Genomic DNA, 20,356 nt, shown 5'->3' with positions numbered 1-20,356 from the left:
GAGTCTATAAGGATGCTGCAGGTTTTTCTTCCCAATGTGGAGAACTTTGCATTGTTCAGTGTTAAACACCATCAGGTTCTCGTCCGCCCATTTGCTGAGCCTGTCCAGGTCAGCCTGGATCACTCGCCTGTCTTCTGGTGTGGATCCTTTACCCCAAAGTTTGGTGTCATCGGTGAACTTGGCCAGTCCACTTCTGACTCCAGTGTCCACGTCATTAATGAAGATGTTGAACAATATGGGTCCAGGGACAGAGCCTTGGGGAACCCCACTGGTCACAGGACACCATGACAATTTACTTCCATCAACCACCACCCTCTGGGTCCAACCACGGAGCCAATTTCCCACCCAGCGGATTGTGGTGGACCCAAGGCCACAATTGTCCAGTTTTGCCAAGAGGTGATCATGGGATACCAGATCAAAGGCTTTTTTGAAGTCAAGATATATGACATCAATCTCTTCTCCCTTGGTCAGGTGATTAAGTCACCTGGTCATAGAAGGAAATGAGATTGGTCAAGCAAGACCTACTGCAACAAACCCGTGCTGGCTATCCCTTAGGATGTTGGCGTCGGCCAGTCCATTAAGGATGGACTCTTTAATAAACTTTTCTAAGATCTTCCCTGGGATAGAAGTCAGGCTGGTGGGCCTGTAATTTGCCGGATCCACTTTCTTCCCTTTCTTGAAGATCGGCACCACATTGGCCTTCTTCCAGTCTTCAGGCACTTCACGAGAGTGCCAGGAGCTCTCAAAGACCCGTGCCAGGGGCTGGGCTATGATGTTCGCCAGGTCCTTGAGTACCCTGGGTAGATTGTCAGGGCTGGCTGACTTGAAGGTATCCAGCCTCTCAAGGTGTTCCTTCATGCGGTCAGCATCGATGGAGGGGAGGGGATCTCCCTCACCCAGACCCCCTGTCCCATAGCGGGCATGGGCGTCCCATGGGACTGATGAAAGACTGACGCAAAGTACCCATTTAATAGGTTGGCTTTTTCCTGGATGTCAGTTGTCCCATCTGGTTCATCAGGGTCCAGTGTTGCCCTTGCTTTTCCTCCAGCTCCCCACATATCTGAAAAAGGACTTTTATTGTTCTTGATACTTGAAGCTAGTTGGAGTTCAGTTGCAGCCTTGACTTTCCTGGCTTGCTCCCTGCAAAAGCTAGAAATCCCCAAATAAATGTGTCTTTCCTTTGAAGAGACAGGCATGTTTCACGTATGGGAGCTGCAATGACAGCTGCTAGTCCTTCCTTTATGTAAACTGCCTTAACTGTACAGCTGGAAAACCCCTTTTAAAACATCTTATGCAGTATTTTTCTTCAGCAGATTTCTTTTCTGTATTTCAGTTTAATAAACACTTGCCTGCCTTGAAATGAACAGAAATGAGTTAAATAAAAATCCTTGCAGGTTCATGTAATGTATGGTATTCGGTACCAAGGTGATAACATCTTTGCACCAGGCTTGTTTTTTTTAGAAAGCCTGTCATTTCCAACACCGCTTGAAACAACCTTTCGCACAGACATTGGGAATGCGGGCGCAGACAGCCATTCTGTTAGTGTTTTATTCGCTTACTGTCTAATTCTGCACAGACAGATTTATGTGGGACTACCTAAAATGTCAGGGAATGAATAATGCTCGTCTGTCCCGGTGTTCCCACTCTTGCTATTGCTAAGTTCTAGCAACAATGGGGAAGAACTTGGGAAAGTTTTAGCATAGACATGAGCTAAGGATTTTTGCAATCTTTGCTTGAATCTGTCACCAAAAAGGTTTTAATAAAGAGCCCTTGGACAGCTACTAAAAATGGAATAAAGCCTGTTACTTGCCATGCACAGATTCTCAGTGAATCTGGGCTGAACCTAGCTACCAGCACCAAATAATTGGGTATTCAGTTTTTTGTAATAAAAAGAGGTTTTATTTTTTCCAGTTATTTTAATTGTCTGAGAGGAAAATAAAATACTGTCATTTCTGTTTTAGGATCAAAATTCAGACCGAGCAAGTGTTTCATCTCTTGGAGCCCTGGATTCAGAATCTACCTCTCTAACTGATGAAGATGTCTGCAATGACTTAGAAGGTGCTTCTCCTCCTCAAGAGAATAATGTCACTTCAGAAGTTAAGGGAATGGGTCTCAGTAGAACGAGCCTAGAAAGCTCAGCTTCCCATGATGGCTCATCCAAGCAGTTTGATCAGTCTGGTAAGAGATGCTTTCTGTTTGCATTAAATTTGCAATCTGGTGTTCAAAACTGGGATGTTGGAAGCGGAGGGTCCTTTTCTTACTTCAGGATTATGGTAGACATATTAGTCCTTTAGTGCAAATGTTTCTCTCCGCCTCTGTACAAACTGCTGTCTCACTGCACCATATACCCATGCCCACCTGTGTCCCAGCTGCAGTCGTTTGCATCACAGACTGTCTTCTGCGTCTGTAAAACTGCCAGCAGAGTGAATGTCATGGGTGGGACTTCTTGGTGACACCTCTATACAAATAACAATAATTGTAAGATCCTCTTAACCGTCTACCTTATTTTTTCCAGGACTTATTCCTGCACATCCCTAATATACTTGGTAGCTAACACATACTCTGCATATTATATAGCCTTTTCTTAGCTGAAATGCAGAAGACTTTAACAAGGCTTGCTGATTAGAAGCTCACTTACTGTGCCTTGCTTTTTCATCTGTATAGAAAGTGTTACTAAAAATATAACCATGGTGCAGTCTTGTATAGATAATTTTTCAGTGTGGAGAGTAATTCAGGCTTCAACTGAATTGCCTCTAATCTTCCAGGGAGATTTACGGGTGGGTTTTGGTATAAAATACACATTCTGCATACCAGTCACAAATGAGTATCATCTTTTAAACAAAGCCAGACTAAAAGGAAGCGTGGTTCAGTGAGCAAGCATGGGACTGATACGACACATAGGTATAATTTTGGGCTCTCTCCCAGAGTCCATGAATGTCCCTAGAACTGTTTTCTATTGGCATGAACACCCCCTCCCCCCCAGTTCTGTTCATTTAGCCCCTCATGGTGAAGAACAAGCCCTTCGTTTGCTTTTAAAAGGAAAGGCAAAGCCCTCTGTGGAGAGAGCTCCAGGAGCATTGTGTGTGTCTGACAACCCCGCTGCCTGTTGCACAGCAAGAAGCAGAGAAGCTCATTGCTGCTAGGGTAGGGATCGAGGAGAGTTTCTGGAGCGGAGGGATCTGCATGCGAGGCAAGCAGGAGACTAGGAAATAGGCGTCTGGGAGGAATGGAGTTCTCCTTTACAGGGTAACTGCAGCCCCACGACTGTTGGGAGCAGTGTGTACATATGGGTGACGGGCACACTGGGTTGAGGGGGGTGACAGCTGCTTGCTCTGCTCCTTGAGCCAGGTCTGTGCGGCTCAAGGCAGTACTGTGCAGAAACCACTGAGGCAGCTCTGCCTGCCATAGCTAAGGAACTGGAGAAGGCTTCCTGCACTGGCATGAGGCTGTGCCTGGAGTACTTTGCTCCTCCATAAAGCAGGACTTACTAGCACAGGCACAGCAGCACTCTAATGCAGCTCTGCTGTTTCAGTTCTGGAAAGCTAGCTGGGACTCTCTGCACACCATTGATCCTCATTGTGTAGCCTCCAGCATGCGCATAGCGCATTCGCAGCTAGCTGGAGTGCCTCTGCCTGCCATTGTACCGCGAGGTATAGACAGGGGTCTCACCCCTTTCGGCACTGGAGTCCTCTCTTGGTTGGGTGCAACAGCACGGGGCCTTTGTAGTGAGGAGATGAAAGTAACTGCATTTGTGCCAAAACGCTTTGCACTCCAGCACTTATTTGGATGCAGACAAGCAAACATGCATGCATGCACGGTTGGCAGCTGTCAGCGTGTTCATAGCGAGTTGCTGGGGGTGGTGAGTGGTTTGAGCAAGACTGCAACCACTTGGTACTTCCTCCATCTCCACAGCCATGCTCTCAGGCTGCTTCTTTCATCTCTCCTTCATGTTGACTCATACAGGAAATAAAAGCCTCGTCTTAGCTATTGAGTCGCATCTTTCATAACTTCTGCGTATCCTGGGGTTCCAGGCTTGGCAGCTCGCTGCCATTGGCACAGGGTAGGCAGAGCCAGCAGCTGCCAACTTAGTGACTTACCCTGTTCCCGAGAAAAGCATTTTACTGCCTGCATGGTGCTTGGTTAAACTGTACTTGTAATATCTATTCAGTAGCAACTAATGCTGTCCTTTGTTTGCCAACGAATAGGCTTCCTGTCAAAGTTCCCCTTGCCTGACAAATCGGAGCTGGTATCTTCCTGCAGCACAAGCAGCACCAGCGTGTTCCAGAACTATGCTATGGAGGTACAGTCTGACTTCTCGTTGCCTTCATTGTGATGCATGCAGGAAGGCTGTTATTCCTTAAACACAAGGCTCAGTAAGGTGAAGGAACGGTTGATATGTAAATGCTGCTTTAAATTCATTTTAAAAGTTTAAAAAAAAACCACCTCGGCATAGCAGAAACTGGAAGGTAATGCTTCCAGTAACAGAGCAGGCTTTGGCTCCAATCCTGATTACTCTTGCAGTTCATCATCTCACTGCTTAAGACGGTCTTGCCCTGATGAATCTTTCTGAGGACTCTTGAAATTAGTTGAGTTGGAGGAGCAGACCATAAAGCAAATCATTGTCCCAGCCAAATGAGACATGTACCTGCTATTGCTCTTGGCCTTGCTTCTCCTTAGGAGCAGAAGGCTGGACACTTCACATGCACATTGGTAGCACATGGGTCCTCCAAGGGAAACCTCAATTCTGGGAGCACCTTGATCCAGAAGATTTTCAGCTTCCTCTTCTGTGAAGGAGTTTTGGGGTTTTTTCCCCTATTTAGCAAATCCTTCCCACTCTTTTCGATACCTATAAAATAAGTTTACCAGGAAGATCAAATACAGAATACACCTGTTCATAGGTGCATCAGTTCATGTCTGAAAGGGGGTGACGTTGCTCTTCACTGTGTTCAGATGGTGCAGAACTTGCCTTATTTACCGGTGTGGTATCCAGAGGAGAGGCAGAAGTGTAGGCTGTCCAAATAATTGTGAGCTGTAAAATATTCATGCTTAACTAAGACTGATCAGAGTGACTTGCCCTGGCTTGGAGCAGGCTTGGAGCAGAGGGCAAGTGAGCAGCCACATCACGCTTGGACACATCTGTCACCAGAGTCTTTGAGGGGGAGGTGGTAGGTAGAACACAATACCCTGGCAAAGCAACATTTTCAGAAGAAGCTGTACAGAGAAGTCCAGGTTGTGTTTGACTGGCTGACAATCTCTACTTATCCAGCCCTGAAGAAGCTGGACATTTAGTCTGAACTTTTCCAGGAGCCTTAGAGGCATCCAGACATGCAGGTATGTGCAGCAGCTCAGATAAGAGCGGTACAGTTTGAGCTGGGGATGTTTGACTCAGCGCATGAGCCTGGACATGCACTTTGGTGTGGGGCAAGTTGTGCCACTTGAGGCCAAATAACCCTGCTCAACTCCTTCTGGATCTTCAGCCAGCGGGAGCTAGAGCCTGGGGCTAGCACCTGTGCTGGCCCCAGCAATATAAAAAGCTGCCCTGGCTACTTGTTCTCACGAGCTTCTGGGGCCCGGCCAATTGATATGTGGGGGCACTACCCCTTGTGCTAGCTGGACTGCTGCAGCAGTCCTGGCAGAGTTGCCTGCACACGCTACCCACTGCAGCAATCTAGAAGTGGCGGTGACTGGCTGGCTATGACCTGCTGCCACCTGTGACGTGGCCCCAAGGCTACGCACCTGCCAGACCCAGATGGGGACTGCACGGGGGCAGCAGAGGGATCTGCACCTCTGGGCCAGCTGCCACTGGGCCGCAGCTGCACAGTTGGCCTTTGTCCAGCACTGCTGCCATGTGTGCTGCTGCCCTGCCATCTGGGCAGCTATTACCTGGAAGATGTTCTCGGTGTGGTGGCCTGCTTTGAACTGTCAAAGCATGTCCTCCTGGCCTCAGGTGACCAGGAAGTCGGCCACCTCCAGCTGGGCCCCAGGTGCCAGTCCTAACCAGGCTTCTCTGCCTGGGTTCTGCCACTTGCCTCCCTAGCAGGAGTTCTGGTGTCTCCTATTTAAAAACTGCAAAATCTCTGATAAAAAAAATCCCAAAGTAATTCTTTAAGATGCCCCAAAATCCATGTTCTTCCACAATTAAAACAAAAGAGCACTATTTATATGGAGAGAGGGAGAGCAACATCCATTGGGCAATGTTTTATTGATATTTTTACAGTGTGGCTCTGCAGGATTAAAAGTAGCTGCAGAATTATACTAACCAAGTGCTGTATACAGGTCCTCATCTCAAGCTGTTCGCGCTGTCGAACCTGTGACTGTCTAGTTCATGATGAAGAAATCATGGCAGGTTGGACAGCTGATGACTCGAATCTCAATACCACATGTCCCTTCTGTGGTAATCTGTTCCTGCCCTTCTTGAGCATAGAAATCAGAGATCTCCGACGACCTGGACGGTAATAATTCGTTGTTTGTTTTTCACTGAAGGTTTTGTGTGCTCTATTTTTCAGAAAACTTTTTAACAACCTTTAACTCTTCACTTTCCCCATAGATACTTTTTGAAGTCCAGTCCATCTATAGAGAATATGCAGCTTTTACCACCATTTTCAAATCCACCAAGAAAGGCCTGTAACTCTTCTGCCACTGCTGGTCCTGCTATATCTGCGGTGTCCATTCAAGATGGTGATAACACAAATTGGTAAACATGGTGCATTTTCCATAGCTTGGTATTTCATGGGAGATTACTGGCATCATTGTGGGCATGCATGTATGTGTATTCCCCTTTGAGGGAACTGAATCTATTTTATTGCTCCTCACTGCTTCTTGGGGGTTGGATGTCTGTCAGCTTTTCTGGAGATGTTTCCATTCCTTCTCTGACAGGGGTAGGCACAAACAAAAGCCCATACAAAACCCTGCAAAATTCAGTTTAGGAATTGATTATGGCCCGTGTCCATTAGTTAATGCATGGGGAGAGTTCTTCACCTGAGCAGCAGTGGCAGTATTGTTGACTGGATTTAGTCTGAGGTATCATTTTGAGTCCTGGGACTGTCGGTTGCAGTGAGGATAATGATCCAGTGGGTGGGTCCTCTGGTTTGTATCTCTGGTCAGTTTTAACAAACAGAGTATTTAGAAACACAAAGAGAAAAACATGAGGTTCAATGAGGACAAGTGCAAAGTCCTGCACTTAGGGCAGAAGGATCCCATGGGCCGGTGCAGGCTGGGGGATGACTGGCTAAGGAGGAGCTATACAAAAAAGGACTTCAGGGTTACAGTGGACAGTAAGATGGAGAGGAGCCAGCAGTGTGCCCTTGTTGCCAAGAAGGTCAAGGGCATCCTGGGATGCATTAGTAGGGGAATTGCCAGTAGATCGAGGGAAGTGATTATTCCCCTCTGTTCAGCACGGGTGAGGCCACATCAAAAGTCCTGCTCCAGTTTTGGGCCTCCCACTACAGAAAGGATGTGGACAAATTGGAGAGAGTCCATCTAAGGGCAGTGAAAATGGTTCAGGGGCTGGGACACATGACTTGTGAGGAGAGGCTGAGGGACCTGGGCCTATTTAGTCTAGAGAAGAGAAGACCGAGGGGGGATTTGATAGCAGCCTTCAACTCCCTGCAGGGGGTTGCCAAGAGGATGGAGCCGGGCTGGTCTCAGCGGGGGCAGATGACAGCACAGGGAGCAATGGGCTCAAGCTGCAGCAAGGGAAGTTGAGGTTGGATATTAGGAAAAACTTTCTCATTAGGAGAGTGGTGAAGCTCTGGAAGAGGCTCCTCAGAGAGGTGGTGCAATCTCCATCCTTGGAGGTTTTGAAGACCTGGGTAGACAAAGCCTTGGCTGGGATGGTCTAGTTGGGGCTGGTCCTGCTTTGAGCAGGGAGTTGGACTAGATGTGACCTCCTGAGGGCCCTTCCAACCCTCATTTTCTATGATTCTATGAAAGCTAACTTTTCCCCCCAGCAAATCAGAAGAGCAAGACAATACCTGTGCTAGAAGCATCCAGATCCCATCAGGAAGAAGGCAAAATCCCACAGGACCAGAATGTCCAAGCCACCCTGTAGCACGAAGTATCAGCACTTACGGTCCACTGGAAGAAGATGAGAAGAAGAACCGGAAACTCAGTCATCTTATTCCCACTGGCAGCCTGCCTGCCACTTTGCAAGGAACGGTGCGTGATTTTGTTTCTAAATTTAAGCGACAATATGTTAAGTATGCAGTAGAGTTCAGTAATGCGGGTAGTGCTAATGTCACCTGAAATGACCCTCCTAAAGCTTTCAACAGAAATGAACGTTGTTTATATTCATAATTTCAGCTAGTGGATTTGGGGGTGAGATAGTTATAGATAGCTACATTCCATTTAATTCCATTTCTTTCTTTCCTACAATAGGATCCCCTGGCGCTAGAATGGCACTTACCCAGTCCAGACCCTATAACCGTTCCTTACCTGAGTCCTTTAGTGGTATGGAAGGAGCTTGAAAGCTTACTTGAAAATGAAGGAGACCGTGCGATAACAGTGCCAGATTTTGTAGACCATCATCCTATCGTGTTTTGGAATCTGGTGTGGTACTTCAGGCGGCTGGACCTCCCTAGTAATTTACCAGGATTAATTCTTTCTTCTGAACACTGTAATAAAAACTCAAAGGTATGGAAGAGATAAATAGGGTGGTATTGAATTATGTAGTCTTTCAGGAGTATAAGTTGTAGCTGTGTTGGTCTAAGGACACAGGCAAACAAGGTTCTTTGGGTAAATGTGTTATCTTTTATTAAACCAACTCAAATAGTTGGAAAAATTCTTCTTTGCAAGCTTTCAGGTATAAATACCTGTCATCAAACTGAGGAAGCATCTGCAGTTGGTGTGTCCTCTTCCTGGCAGTAACTAATCCTAATCCTTCATAATCTTTATATGTGGGAATAACTCTTAGGGTCTGGGTAGGTGACATATTTGCATTTGTGTAATCAGCATTATACCAGTGTAAAACGATAGCATACAAATGATCCCCCAAACCAGGGCAACTTTGCCATAATCCTGTTGAGGTTCCCCCCCCATGAAGGAGTCAGGTCAAATCCTGCTGGTCTGCTTTACGTTTCTTTAGGCGTTGTCTTTCCATAGTTTATCCTGGGGTAAAGCAAACAAGCTATGTCCTGCAGCATGGTGCGGCGATAGCTGCCTGGGATCAGAGCTAGCCCATGATAAGCTGCACATCTCTTATGTGCCCCTGTGAAACTTGCAGCAGTGCAAAACCGCCAGAGGATCAGTGTGTTCCTGCTCTGATGCTGGCTCTTACAGCCTGCTAGACCCAGTCCTCAGCTGCTGCAGATTGTCACCGCTGCATTTACTTCAGGTGGAGCAGTCTTTCCATTTCTTAACTCTTGACCTTGGGCCCAGCTGGGCCTGCACTGCATGGAGTGCTCTGGCGAACTTTCATGTGATGCTGCGCTGCCAGGGAGATCACATTCCAGGTGTTTTTGCTTTATGCTGCTAAATTGCATGGAGTTGCGGGGAGGGGGTATTGATTCTGGAAGGGCAAGAAGGAGAGAGATCCTGACATCATTTGCACAGCCCTGTGCTTTGGTCTTCACGATTTGGATTCTGGTACCACTTGGAATCAAACAGTGATTTCTCCGTGAACGTTTTCTACAGAGGGTTACAATGAACACGTCTGTACAGCATAGTGGTAGGTCAGCGGCTGTCAGTCACGTACAGAAGACGGGTGCTGTGATGGTGTAAAAAAGCAATCCTTTAGACTCATGTCTTCGTTTTCTCCTTCAGATTCCACGGAATTGCATGTCGGAGGACAGTAAGTATGTTCTCATTCAGATGCTGTGGGACAACATGAAGCTGCACCAGGACCCGCGGCAGCCCCTGTATATTCTGTGGAACGCCCAGAGTGAGTTCCTTCCTTCGGGGCATGAGTCGTTTTGGTTCGGGGCATCTAAAGAATGCCTGTGTGGTTTGATAATCCAGAGAGATACGCTACTGATTTTTGATCACACCGCTTTCTTTGTCTTGCAGGTCAAAATCGCACTCTTTTGTTTGAGAGTGAGTGTTACGTTCGGTGTTGCTATTGCTACAGTTTCTGTGACTTTTTTTTTTGTGTGGGCGTGTGTTTTACAGTAGACCTCAGCTTTCAGCATATTGCTTGAGCATTTTTTTTTCCTGGTATCTTGGTTTCAAATTGTAGACCAACATTTCTAGTCGGTTGTTTTTTTTTCAAATAGCGGAGGGGGGCAATAGAGAGGAATCTCCAGTTCCTCCCTGCAGTCTGTGCGTTCTTATTTTAGAATTAAGGGTCAGCTATTTTGTTTTTGTGTTTAGTAAGTAATTGGTCATCCTGCAAACTGTACAGTCTGACCGTGGTTGGTGGGCCTGTTTCTGGCTGTACCCTTTTGGTTTTCTTCTGTATACCTGTTCCATTTCTTTTACTTTGATGCTGTTCTGAGCTGGTGCTTATCTATTATTTTTTGATAACTTGTATATCATGTTTTTTGTCGCTTTTCACTGCGTTTTATTTTTCTCATGCCTTTTTACTGCATGCTTCTGCTAATGCCAATTACGGTCTTTTTCTTTGCAGCTCAGAAGTATCCAGTAGTCCATTTACTGCAGAAAGATGATGACTCCTTCAATCAGGAGCTCTTGAGAAGCATGGTGAAAAGTATCAAGATGAATGATGTCTATGGGCCTATGAGTCAAATCCTGGAGAGATTGAACAAATGGCCACACATTAAAAGGCAGAGGTAGGAATACACCTGTGACATTGAAGCAGACTTTTACAGTAAGCCCAGTATTGCCGTTTGGAGAATACTTCCAATGGTTTACAACTGTCCCGTGTGGTCAGCAGTGTTTGCATGCGCATGTCGTCTAATGCTCAATATTTTTAACAGTAAAAAATCCAGAAAAGGAAATATCTTCAGAATGCATGAACAAATTCGGCATAAAATTATTTTAATTTCATATTCTTTATTCTCTTTCTCTGCTTTCTCCCTTCTTTTTTCCTGCTGCTGCTTTGGGGCGGGGGTCAAGAGGAAGAGAGGAGAATCACTTTCTTTTGTTTGGACTTTTTAAATTATTTTTCCCTACTGAGTGAATGGAGTAAAAAGTAGGAGACATGTACGCTCATTAAAATGAATAAATTGTTAGTCCCCAGAGTAAAAGTTTTTTGTGAAAAATCCTTTTCTATCAAAGTGTTTTTTCTTAAAGCCAAGTGAGGGAGGGAGAGACTTGACAGTTTTCTCTGTTCAGTGTGTGTGTGAGCCAGCACTTGTAAGTCTGCGTCTGTGCTCGTGTGCAGACCCTCATCTGGCCTCTGCTGATTTCCCTGTGGGGGTTGATCAGGCCTTTAGATGATGAACTCCTACTGGGGGGCAGCACATCACTTTGCTCATGTGAGCAGTGCTGGGTTCAGTAGGTAGGACTTGCCAAGGTGGGATTTTGTAACTATTGTACTTGTATAACTACTGCACTTTTCCTTAAGTTTTAACCTGATGTTTGGAGTGGTCGGAAATGTCCGCCCCTCCCAGACTGTTGTACGAGATGATTTTTCTGGTTTTACATTGACGTTTCTTTTACATTTTAGGAGCCTGTATAGAGAAATATTATTTCTTTCCCTTGTTGCTCTAGGAAGAGATAACATCGATATAGGTAAGCAATAAACATGGATTTTGCATGTACACAGACCCTTCAGCTTTTGAGAAGCAAATGTTTATCTTGATTTATTAGAATCAATCACAAGTAATTGAACAGAATTAGAATAATTCTAATTATTAGTATGCATCTTTCTGTGAATCCTGCTAAGATCGGCATCCCGGCATGTGCATTTTCAGTATATCTTGTGTTGAAAACAAGTGACATTTCATGGCCTCTGGCATTAATCGCAGCTGCACTCAGTAAATATGAGCAGTACACAGACTATCTTTTTTTATTATTATTATTTCTGCAGATGCTTTTGATAGAGAATATAAAATGGCCTATGATCGTCTCACAGCAAATCAGGTCAAAAATACTCATAACTGTGACAGACCACCAAGCACTGGAGTGATGGAGTGCCGGAAGATTTTTGGAGAACCATACCTTTAAATAAGAAGTTGCAATGTGACGTAGACATGTAAAATGCCACTTGGGTCACAAAGATCATCTCTCGGTCATTGGTGTTCAAAAATGTTTCCAATGTTACCATGGCAGAAGGCCCTGGAGAAATTAAGCCTGTAGAGAGTTACAGAAATGGCTGTGGGGTGAGGAACGTGCCAAAAACCGTTTCCCTGTTCCTCCTCTGCTCTGCTGATCACTTAGTGAAGTGGGGGACCCCGACCTAAATTAAATTTTTAATGAGGAACAACCCTTAACAGTCCTTTGAGAACTTTTGGGAAAGACAGGCAAAAATAATGCACTGAAACAAGCATGAGCAAAGTAAATCCTGCAAAATCTCTTGTTTACATAGCATATTGGCAGTGTGGTGAAAAGCAGACAGAGCTGTATTATATAGACTGGTCATTGTGTATAGCAAACTGATATTTTTTAAATTTTTTTTAATTACTATAGTGAATTTTAAAGGAACTTATTGCATAAGCAATACAGTGCTCTTTTGTTTCCTCACAGTACGCTGCTGTTCATAGTAATTTGTCCTGTTAGTTTTTGAAGTCATTTGTTTTCAAAGTAGTCTAAAATTTCAACACCACCCTAGAGAACACTCTGGGGTCAATATTTCTCTTGTGCACATACAAAAGGATGTACTACCACTGCAGTTAGATGAAGTGTGGCAAATGTGTGTGAAGTGATGGTAACTAGCACACTGCTGGCTTTGTAAAAGAAGCTTTTTCTGTAGAGATCCCACGCTGAATTCTGCAGAGATCCCATGCGCACATGGAAAGATCCCATGATGTATTTTGTGGGCATCCAACACTACTTAGCTGTCAGCTAAGATATATATGTATATACAGATATAAATGACAAGGTGTATGGTACATAGCTTACAAAACTATCTCCATATAATATGTACAGTACCACCTGTGTAGGTGTATTTGAAATGCCCTAAGTACAGCACTTGGTTCATGCTTGTCCAAAGTCCCTTTTCTTTTTTAATCAGAAACTAGATATGATAAGTATGCCGCATAAGATACATAGGGAATGTAATCTACTAGGGTATATTGTGTATAATTAGATGTATTTGGAATGTCTGATAGTTTTATTTCACAGGCCACATAGTACAACACAGTAACTCATTGTGTAAAGAATGATGTTGTATAACTCCCCACCCTGGAGTCATAGCTTCTGACCTATGCTTTAAAGGTCTAGAATTTCAGAACATGTTACATTTCCTCTCTCTCATGCACAGTGCGGTTCTACGCATTCGAAAGTGGGATACATAGATACGGTCTCATAGGTCCTATATGTTAGTACCTTTCCTCACCTCTTCCCATGGTAGAAGTGGAACCTTAAGTCTGAGAGATGGATGCTACTGAATTAGATCAGAACATCCTGTATTTTCTTGCATGCCACGGGTACTCTTCCCCCTCATGATCAGCCCCTTAAATTGGGGTGTGTGTATTAAATGGGGAAGCTGCTGGAAGGAAGCAAGTCTGGAGACACTATGTATGTCATGCAGGTCTACACGTGATCGTCAGCTACATCGCTGTAGCTGGCACTCCCCCTGTATAGCACGCCACTATGGTGACATAGTGACAAAATCTAACCATGCGCCGTGTGCACAGTGCGGTAACAGCCTGTGACATGTAGATGCACCCTGTGTCACACAACTGGCCGTGGGTCTGGAAATTTTTTCTTGCATTCTGCCTTCTATAAACAGGATGCGTCTCTTATTTGAGGCATGTTGTATGCAAGAAAATACAGTACTTATCTGCTTTGATCCTATTGCTTTGCTTTCAGTTTGGGGTTTGTGTGTGCTTGTGTTATGGTAATCCTGGTTGTTTACTCTTAACAAAATTAATACCCATTTCTGTTTATAGTATCTTAATTTATTCCCATTAGTCTTTAGGCTGGGTTTGCTTGCCTGCAGATACTTCTAAGCTTCTCTAATTTACATGAGCTGTCGTACAGCGGTATTGAACTGGAAAGGCTCTACCTCCACGTGCTTGCTTCTTCCCTTCATGCAGCTCCAAACACTCTCCCTGATAGACTGGAACACTTGGGGGTCCATCCTATTCCCACTGAAGCAAATTGTAAAATGTTCATTGACTTCGTTATTATTAAATGGAAGTAAGATCAGGCCTTGAGGCGTTGACGCTGCTGTGGCGCACCAAAAAAAGCCAACAGCATCCTGGGTTGTATTGACAACTACAACACTTGCAAATCAAGGAAGTGATTCTACTATTCAGTGCTGGTGAGGCCTTAGTCCTGTGTCCCATTTTGGGCCCCCAGCTCAAGAAGGACTAAGGGCCTGGGAAGGAGGACTTACAAGGAAAAGCTGAAAGAGGTAGGGTTATTTAGGCTGGGGAAGAGAAGACCTAGGCAGGATTTAGTAAGCCTTCAAATTCTTGAAGGGCGATTACAGAGAGGATGGAGATGGGCTTGTCTCGGTGAGTGTAGCAGACAGTGGCCTCACACAGGAAGGTTTTAGAATTTGTAGCACAGTGGTTTGATGCTACAAGCAGGATTCATCTCGACTTAAGTACAGTCCTGTTGGCTACACCTTTCCTGCAGTAATACCTCTTCTTTGACATGCTGCTAAATAGGAAGGTAGCTGAGCTCAGACAGTTCTTTGTTTGAGGTAGAGCTAATAATATCACATTGTCACCTGTTTATCTGAGGATGCTTTATTTTGCAGTTCCCACTTCTTTAAAATGTTCTTCCCTCATGGCGTAGCTACTGTGTAATCACCCAGCTTCACGATAACTCCCTCGGTATGCGGTAAATACACACTCACTTCATTCTTCTCAACCCATGTGCTGAATCCACAGTAACTGTTTTCACACCTACTGGCTGTAAGTACCCAGTAACATGCATGCCTGTGCTGCAGCTTGCAGTGGCTACATCGTACTTGCCAAGTAAAAGGTGCATACAATAGTTGTCTTGTTGGTGCATGATTGGCCTCACATTGTGCTGTGCAGAAGTGTCCACAGCCCTTCTTGATCCTATTTTGTTCTGCAGTTACTACTACTTGAGCCAGTGTTTTATAACTATAATACCTGATCCTTTATACCTGATAGCTATGAAGGAGGATAGGTTGTTTCCTCCAGAGCCACCACTGACTGGTGTTGCAGGGATGTGTAGACAGCTGCAAGGCCGGCTCCACCCCTTCACATTTTAGACTGGCTCAAGTCTAGTCCCAGAGCCAAGTCTGTCTTACTGGTTCCTTCTGCAGCAGCTGGGCACTTGTGCCGACACAGGAATACATCGGCATTTCCCATTCGTGTTCGGTCTTCCCCTTTTGGCCTAGCACATGAGTACTATCTACCACCTTCGTTTTAGAAGCCCAGACAAGTCTGCCAGCTTGTGCAGGTCTGAGCGGTCGTATTAGGATTGCTAAGAGCACGCACCACAGCCTGAGGAGCGGTCTGTGGAATTTTATTTTGGGTGAGCAACTCAAAGTGCGCTGGCCCCTTCTGCCTGCATCTCAGACACCTGGCTGATGCTTATTTTGTGCAGGCTCCAAACAAATGCCTTGTTGGACTTTCCTTTATCAAGTGAAATCATTACACTTACCTTTGGAGTAATCCTTTTACAGCCTGCTGCAAGGCATCCCGCTGCAGAAACACATACGAGTCCATTGGCAATACTAACCTACTTGTAGATAAATGGGAAGCTGTTACACCTTGGGGTAGGTCCTGGAAGGCGGAAGGTTTTTAAGCATCATACAATCCAATATTGAAATAATTTTCAAACCTCAGTTTTTTATTGAAAAAAAATCAGTTTGATTCTATTTTCCAGTACTCCAAGGATGGATAAATGAGAATATTTGAAACATGTATTTTCTATTTAAAATTTTGTACACTGTCAAACCCTTTTCTTCTGTGTAATGAACAGTGTTTCTTTCCAATAACTTCAAACAAGGGTTTTTACATTTGCAGTGCAATATACTTGCTTTTTTCCTGGATTGCACTGTAGCAGTGGAGGGAAAACTGCTATTAAAGGGAAAACTAGCAAAGTGCTATTAAGACCAAATTATTTCTCCATGACTGCTAAATAGTGCCCATTGCCATGAAGTTTGCTCTTGATACAATTCTGGCCTTTATAAATGAGATGGATTCTTATGTTTCCGCTGAAATTCATTAAATCTTTTCTTTTTACCCCAAAATTTAAAAAAAATTTTGCCTGTAAAATCTTCATATAAGAAATGGAAGGTGCAATTGCTGGTTTCAGAGAGAGGGATATTTCTGAGTATTATAATCTCACTAGGATTTCAAAATGGTACTCAGTTAATCCGCAAACAGCACTTTTAAAATGAATGCCTGTAGATTTGTAAATATGTAACGTTTACACTGTATTTACCAAAAACATCGGTATGTTGGAAGTTTATTTTGGATTGTAGTTCATTTAAAGTACATAGGTCAATGTTCACAATGATGGGGGAAAAAAACTTTTTCTGTCTCATCCAAAAAGATAAAATGGATCTATTCAGAGTTTTACAATAAATCCAATAAAAAACTAAAATATCTCAATATGGTTATTTTCATTTAAATTTTATTAAATGGCTTAAGAATGACGGAAGTGTCTGTAATGTTTCACTAAGCTACTGGTTTAACTGAGGCATTGGTAACTTTAAACCATACAGATTAATTGATTTATAGTGGATGCCAGTTACATGAACAGTAATCGCATAGCATGGTTCTGCAAAAGACATTTGTGTTAACAGCAGGGGCGGGCGCTGGATGCAAATGTGGTAAGTGTCACAAGTTGGTGTCCGAGAGTGAAAAGCAAATGGGAGCATTTCAGCTTCCTCTTGTGGAACAGTTTCACTTCCTGCTTTCTTGGCCTTGCACTGCTGTGCCATGTGCTGTTCCAGTCCCTGGATCTGCAAAGCCAGCTGCATTCGCAACCTCTTCTGTCCATGCAGGGCCCCAGTGGTTTCTGTTGGACTCTACCAGCGCACTGCAGGATTAGACCCATGTTCAGAAAGGAGTAGACTGGCTCTTTCAGACCTGCTCCACACCTGGCAAATGCAATCTTTTCCTGAGCACAGACATGGCTTTTCATGCTCTTTCTCTAAAATCTTCAGGGTGAAATCCCCTCCCCTGTTCAGAGGGGCCAGCATAAGGCTTATGTATCAGAGGTAGATCCCATTTAAGCCCTATTTTGATGGGGGAGATATAGAAGGTCACTAGCAGGTAAGTGCTTGTACTGGCCCTGTCCACAGAGATGAACTTCACTCTCAGGGCAAGTGTCTATGGGGAAGTCGTTGTGAAATAGCTATGATGCAGATTTAGAGCACAGTAACTCCTTGCATGGACACTAGGCTAATCCACTTCCAAAATGTGGCATTTGTGCAGAATTGCTGTTCCTGACTAGCTCTCCTGCACTTCTCACTGTGTAAAGCTTCCCTGGGGGTCTGACCCATGCACATTGAAAGCTAGGACGAAGCTCCATTGACTTTCGCAGGTTTAAGATGGAGCAGTCTGATGATTAATTTGGGATCTGATCCTGCAAAAGTGTACACTTGTGTTTTAATGTTACCCTGAAGTCAGCTGCCACTCTCAGTGTATAGCACGTGTGTAAATCCTGGCAGGGCTCAGTGCATCAGGCTTGCTTCTTTGACACTTAGAAACATGGTTGGGTTGTTTAGAGACAAAGCTTTAAGCATTTAGTTTTCAAACATCTTGGTAACAAAACGTGTGTGAATTTTGTCAAAAGGTCATTAAAGCTCGGGTTTGCAGGCAGTTTGTTTCGAATCAGTAAAATACAGAGCTACCATAAACCCCTGCTCGCATTCATTTATGTGTACACTGAGATCTCCTTTACAAGAACGTGTGTCCTGGCTTGTCCAGCCTTCATACAGATACTGGGCAGGATATGATCCTATCTTCAAGCATCACACTGACAATAAGAAACACGAAGTACAGAGCAAACATGGTGAACCCCAAGAACTTGTTCATCTTCCACTTGGATGTGGCGATTGAGATGATCACAAACAGGAGCATGAGGAAGAGCAGAACGATTGCGCAAAACAGGCCATTACTGCTGACGGGAACCGATTTGAATCCGTTGAAGAGGGAATAAAGGAACCAAGGAACTGGCAGACTGCAGCAAGGGGGAAAACATTGAAAAGACTTGTTAAAGATGATCATGCTAAGTGCAAATCTACACTGATACAGCGCGCAGAGCAACTACATGCATAACCTTCCTTGATCTAGATTCATGAGGATTTCTCTTGCTTTCCACCTTTGGAAGGGAGTTTGGGAGGATGACCTTCTACACTTCTGTAATGCCTTCCATGCTGGAGACTTGGAACGATTTACTGGAATTCGGGAGTTGAGCTGTCTTCCCTCACCAGCATGTAGAATCTTTTTTTCTCCCTTGGTTAACTAAAGAAACACTTTTCAAAGGACCATGGGTAATGGATGGCCCAGCTGCCCTTCTGCTGGTTTCGTGCTACAATAGAACTAACGAACAAGACTTTCTTTGGAAAAGAGATGCAATGTTTTGAACTTTCACATGAACGCATGTTAATGCAGGGCTAATACTCACCCCACGGTGATATCGAAAATGTTGCTACCCACAGAACTGGAGACGGCCATGTCGCCCAAACCTTTGCGAGCAACAATGACGCTTGTGATGAGGTCAGGGATGGAAGTCCCTGCAGCCAGGATCGTCAAGCCCATAATCTCCTCCGAAATCCCAATTGTTTCACCAACCTAATCAACAGCAAGAACAAAGGGTCCTTAATTCCCTCTTCCAGGCCTGCAGGTGAGTGGCCATGTTTGGGTCAGTTCTCCGAAGTGCTAAAGCCTATTTCTGGTTTTCAGAATGCGATGGCACGGGGCTGACTTCAAGTCCCTTCTTTTGATGTATGTTGTCTTGCCTTAACCCCTTCTACCTGCAAAGTTAGGCCTCAGGCATGGGTAAGTGTCTGCCCATCATGCCTCTTCAAAGGCCTCCAGAACGGGCATTCTCTTGACTCGCAACAAATTTAAAACTGGCCTAAGTGCCACCTATGTACAGGCTGAGAGTGATCCTTATCTGCACAACAGTACTGGAGTTGGGAGCCAGTCCATTTGGCGATAGGTATCTGCAGACTCCAGGCAGAAGCCAACAGTTCAGATGAGTTTATAGCTTGATCAGCTATAAACAGGGTGTGCCGTATACCACCACACAGATGATAGACCCAGTTCTGCACAGTGCTGAACACCCCCATCTCCCTCTGGATATCAAAGACCAAGGCAATGGGAGTTGAGGTCACTTACTTACTATCTAGCAAGATTGGGGTCTATATTCTGTAGAATTTTAGCAAGATGAAGGATAATCTGTCCTGCCTGGACATGTGCGTCCATGAAGAGATAATGTTAGGATTAAGCTACATCTCAGCTTGACTGCACTTCTGCGATATGGAGAAAGCAAGTGAGGGGAGCTGCTGTTCCCTGAGGACCAGCTCCTTCTGCCCCAGGAGTGCAGCATTCCCCATCTTTCCATCTGCTTGGTTTTGAATTGGCCCCCCTGGCTTATGCAGAAAGAAACGCCCTTACCTGGTGAGCCCACCACACCATGAGGTAGGAGAATATGGCGATCCAGAGGATGGAGCCGAGAAACGTGAAGACAAAGAATTTCCTGGAGTTCTGTTGAGGATAGGTTTGGAAAGAAAACAGTCTGGAGTGAGCGGGCAGCTAGGTGGAGCCATAGGAGCAGCTCAGGTACAGCAACTTGCACCCCTTCCTCTCCAATGCTTCCCCCCACTGCCACCAGTCTATCTGCTCAATTCAATGACCAGACCTCACCGGTCCTTCAAGTAGCTCTACTGAAATGAGATCTACCCTTCCAGCCTTGCATTCACACTGCTCCAGCTCCCTGCTGCCATGCTGGTAATCCACGCTGTGGACACGGGGATTCGACCTTCCAACCATGGAACAGGTCACTGAAGGCAATGGTGGCATGAATGCCTGTGCCTTGCCAGGGACCCTAGTGCATACTGTACAGCAACTACGCATGGTGGGAGGGACTTCTTAGCGGGTCTCAATAGGGATGATTTTGGCAACAAGGGGCATGTACAGATGAGCAAATTAGACCAGATGGGAGTGGGGTCCAACCAGCCATGGTGACCACCTACCTTATGGTAAATGGAGTTTAAGCCACAGTTACAGAGCCCGGGGGCATTCAGAGGTAAACTGCCCAACTTGGTTCCTATCTACCCCTGGACAGGAGTGGGCACATGATGCTGTTACCATAGAGTACCCAAGACATGACAGTCTCCCACAGGCACTCCCCC

The 20,356-nt window shown here is 45.0% G+C and overlaps 2 protein-coding genes across 9 annotated transcripts in view; one reads left to right on the top strand and one right to left on the bottom strand.

The window, feature by feature from the left end:
• DENND4A (DENN domain containing 4A) overlaps positions 1-16,074 on the top strand; it is a 99,807-nt gene extending 83,733 nt beyond the window's left edge. For 2 of the 3 annotated variants that reach the window (XM_019533832.1, XM_019533833.1), the window contains 11 exons: positions 1,962-2,178; positions 4,206-4,300; positions 6,277-6,452; positions 6,548-6,694; positions 7,950-8,157; positions 8,377-8,631; positions 9,760-9,877; positions 10,003-10,029; positions 10,562-10,724; positions 11,564-11,628; positions 11,927-16,074. In XM_019533832.1, the coding sequence (XP_019389377.1) occupies positions 1,962-2,178; positions 4,206-4,300; positions 6,277-6,452; positions 6,548-6,694; positions 7,950-8,157; positions 8,377-8,631; positions 9,760-9,877; positions 10,003-10,029; positions 10,562-10,724; positions 11,564-11,628; positions 11,927-12,063 (1,608 nt within the window). In that variant the 3' untranslated portion in view covers positions 12,064-16,074. The remainder of the gene's footprint in view (positions 1-1,961; positions 2,179-4,205; positions 4,301-6,276; positions 6,453-6,547; positions 6,695-7,949; positions 8,158-8,376; positions 8,632-9,759; positions 9,878-10,002; positions 10,030-10,561; positions 10,725-11,563; positions 11,629-11,926) is intronic. The other variant, XM_019533834.1, reaches the window with a different exon arrangement.
• A 401-nt stretch (positions 16,075-16,475) lies between these two features.
• SLC24A1 (solute carrier family 24 member 1) overlaps positions 16,476-20,356 on the bottom strand; it is a 28,269-nt gene continuing 24,388 nt past the window's right edge. For 4 of the 6 annotated variants that reach the window (XM_019533835.1, XM_019533837.1, XM_019533836.1 and 1 more), the window contains 3 exons: positions 19,620-19,709; positions 18,625-18,791; positions 16,476-18,177 (listed from right to left, as the gene is read on the bottom strand). In XM_019533835.1, coding sequence (XP_019389380.1) covers positions 17,928-18,177; positions 18,625-18,791; positions 19,620-19,709 — 507 coding nt within the window. In that variant the 3' untranslated portion in view covers positions 16,476-17,927. The remainder of the gene's footprint in view (positions 18,178-18,624; positions 18,792-19,619; positions 19,710-20,356) is intronic. The other 2 variants (XM_019533839.1, XM_019533840.1) reach the window with 1 other exon arrangement.

The sequence above is a fragment of the Crocodylus porosus genome, unplaced genomic scaffold, assembly GCF_001723895.1.
Source record: "Crocodylus porosus isolate Cpor-Errol unplaced genomic scaffold, CroPor_comp1, whole genome shotgun sequence".
Taxonomy (NCBI): domain Eukaryota; kingdom Metazoa; phylum Chordata; order Crocodylia; family Crocodylidae; genus Crocodylus; species Crocodylus porosus.
Note: the sequence above shows the minus strand (reverse complement) of the source record. Positions and strands in the feature narration are given on the sequence as shown.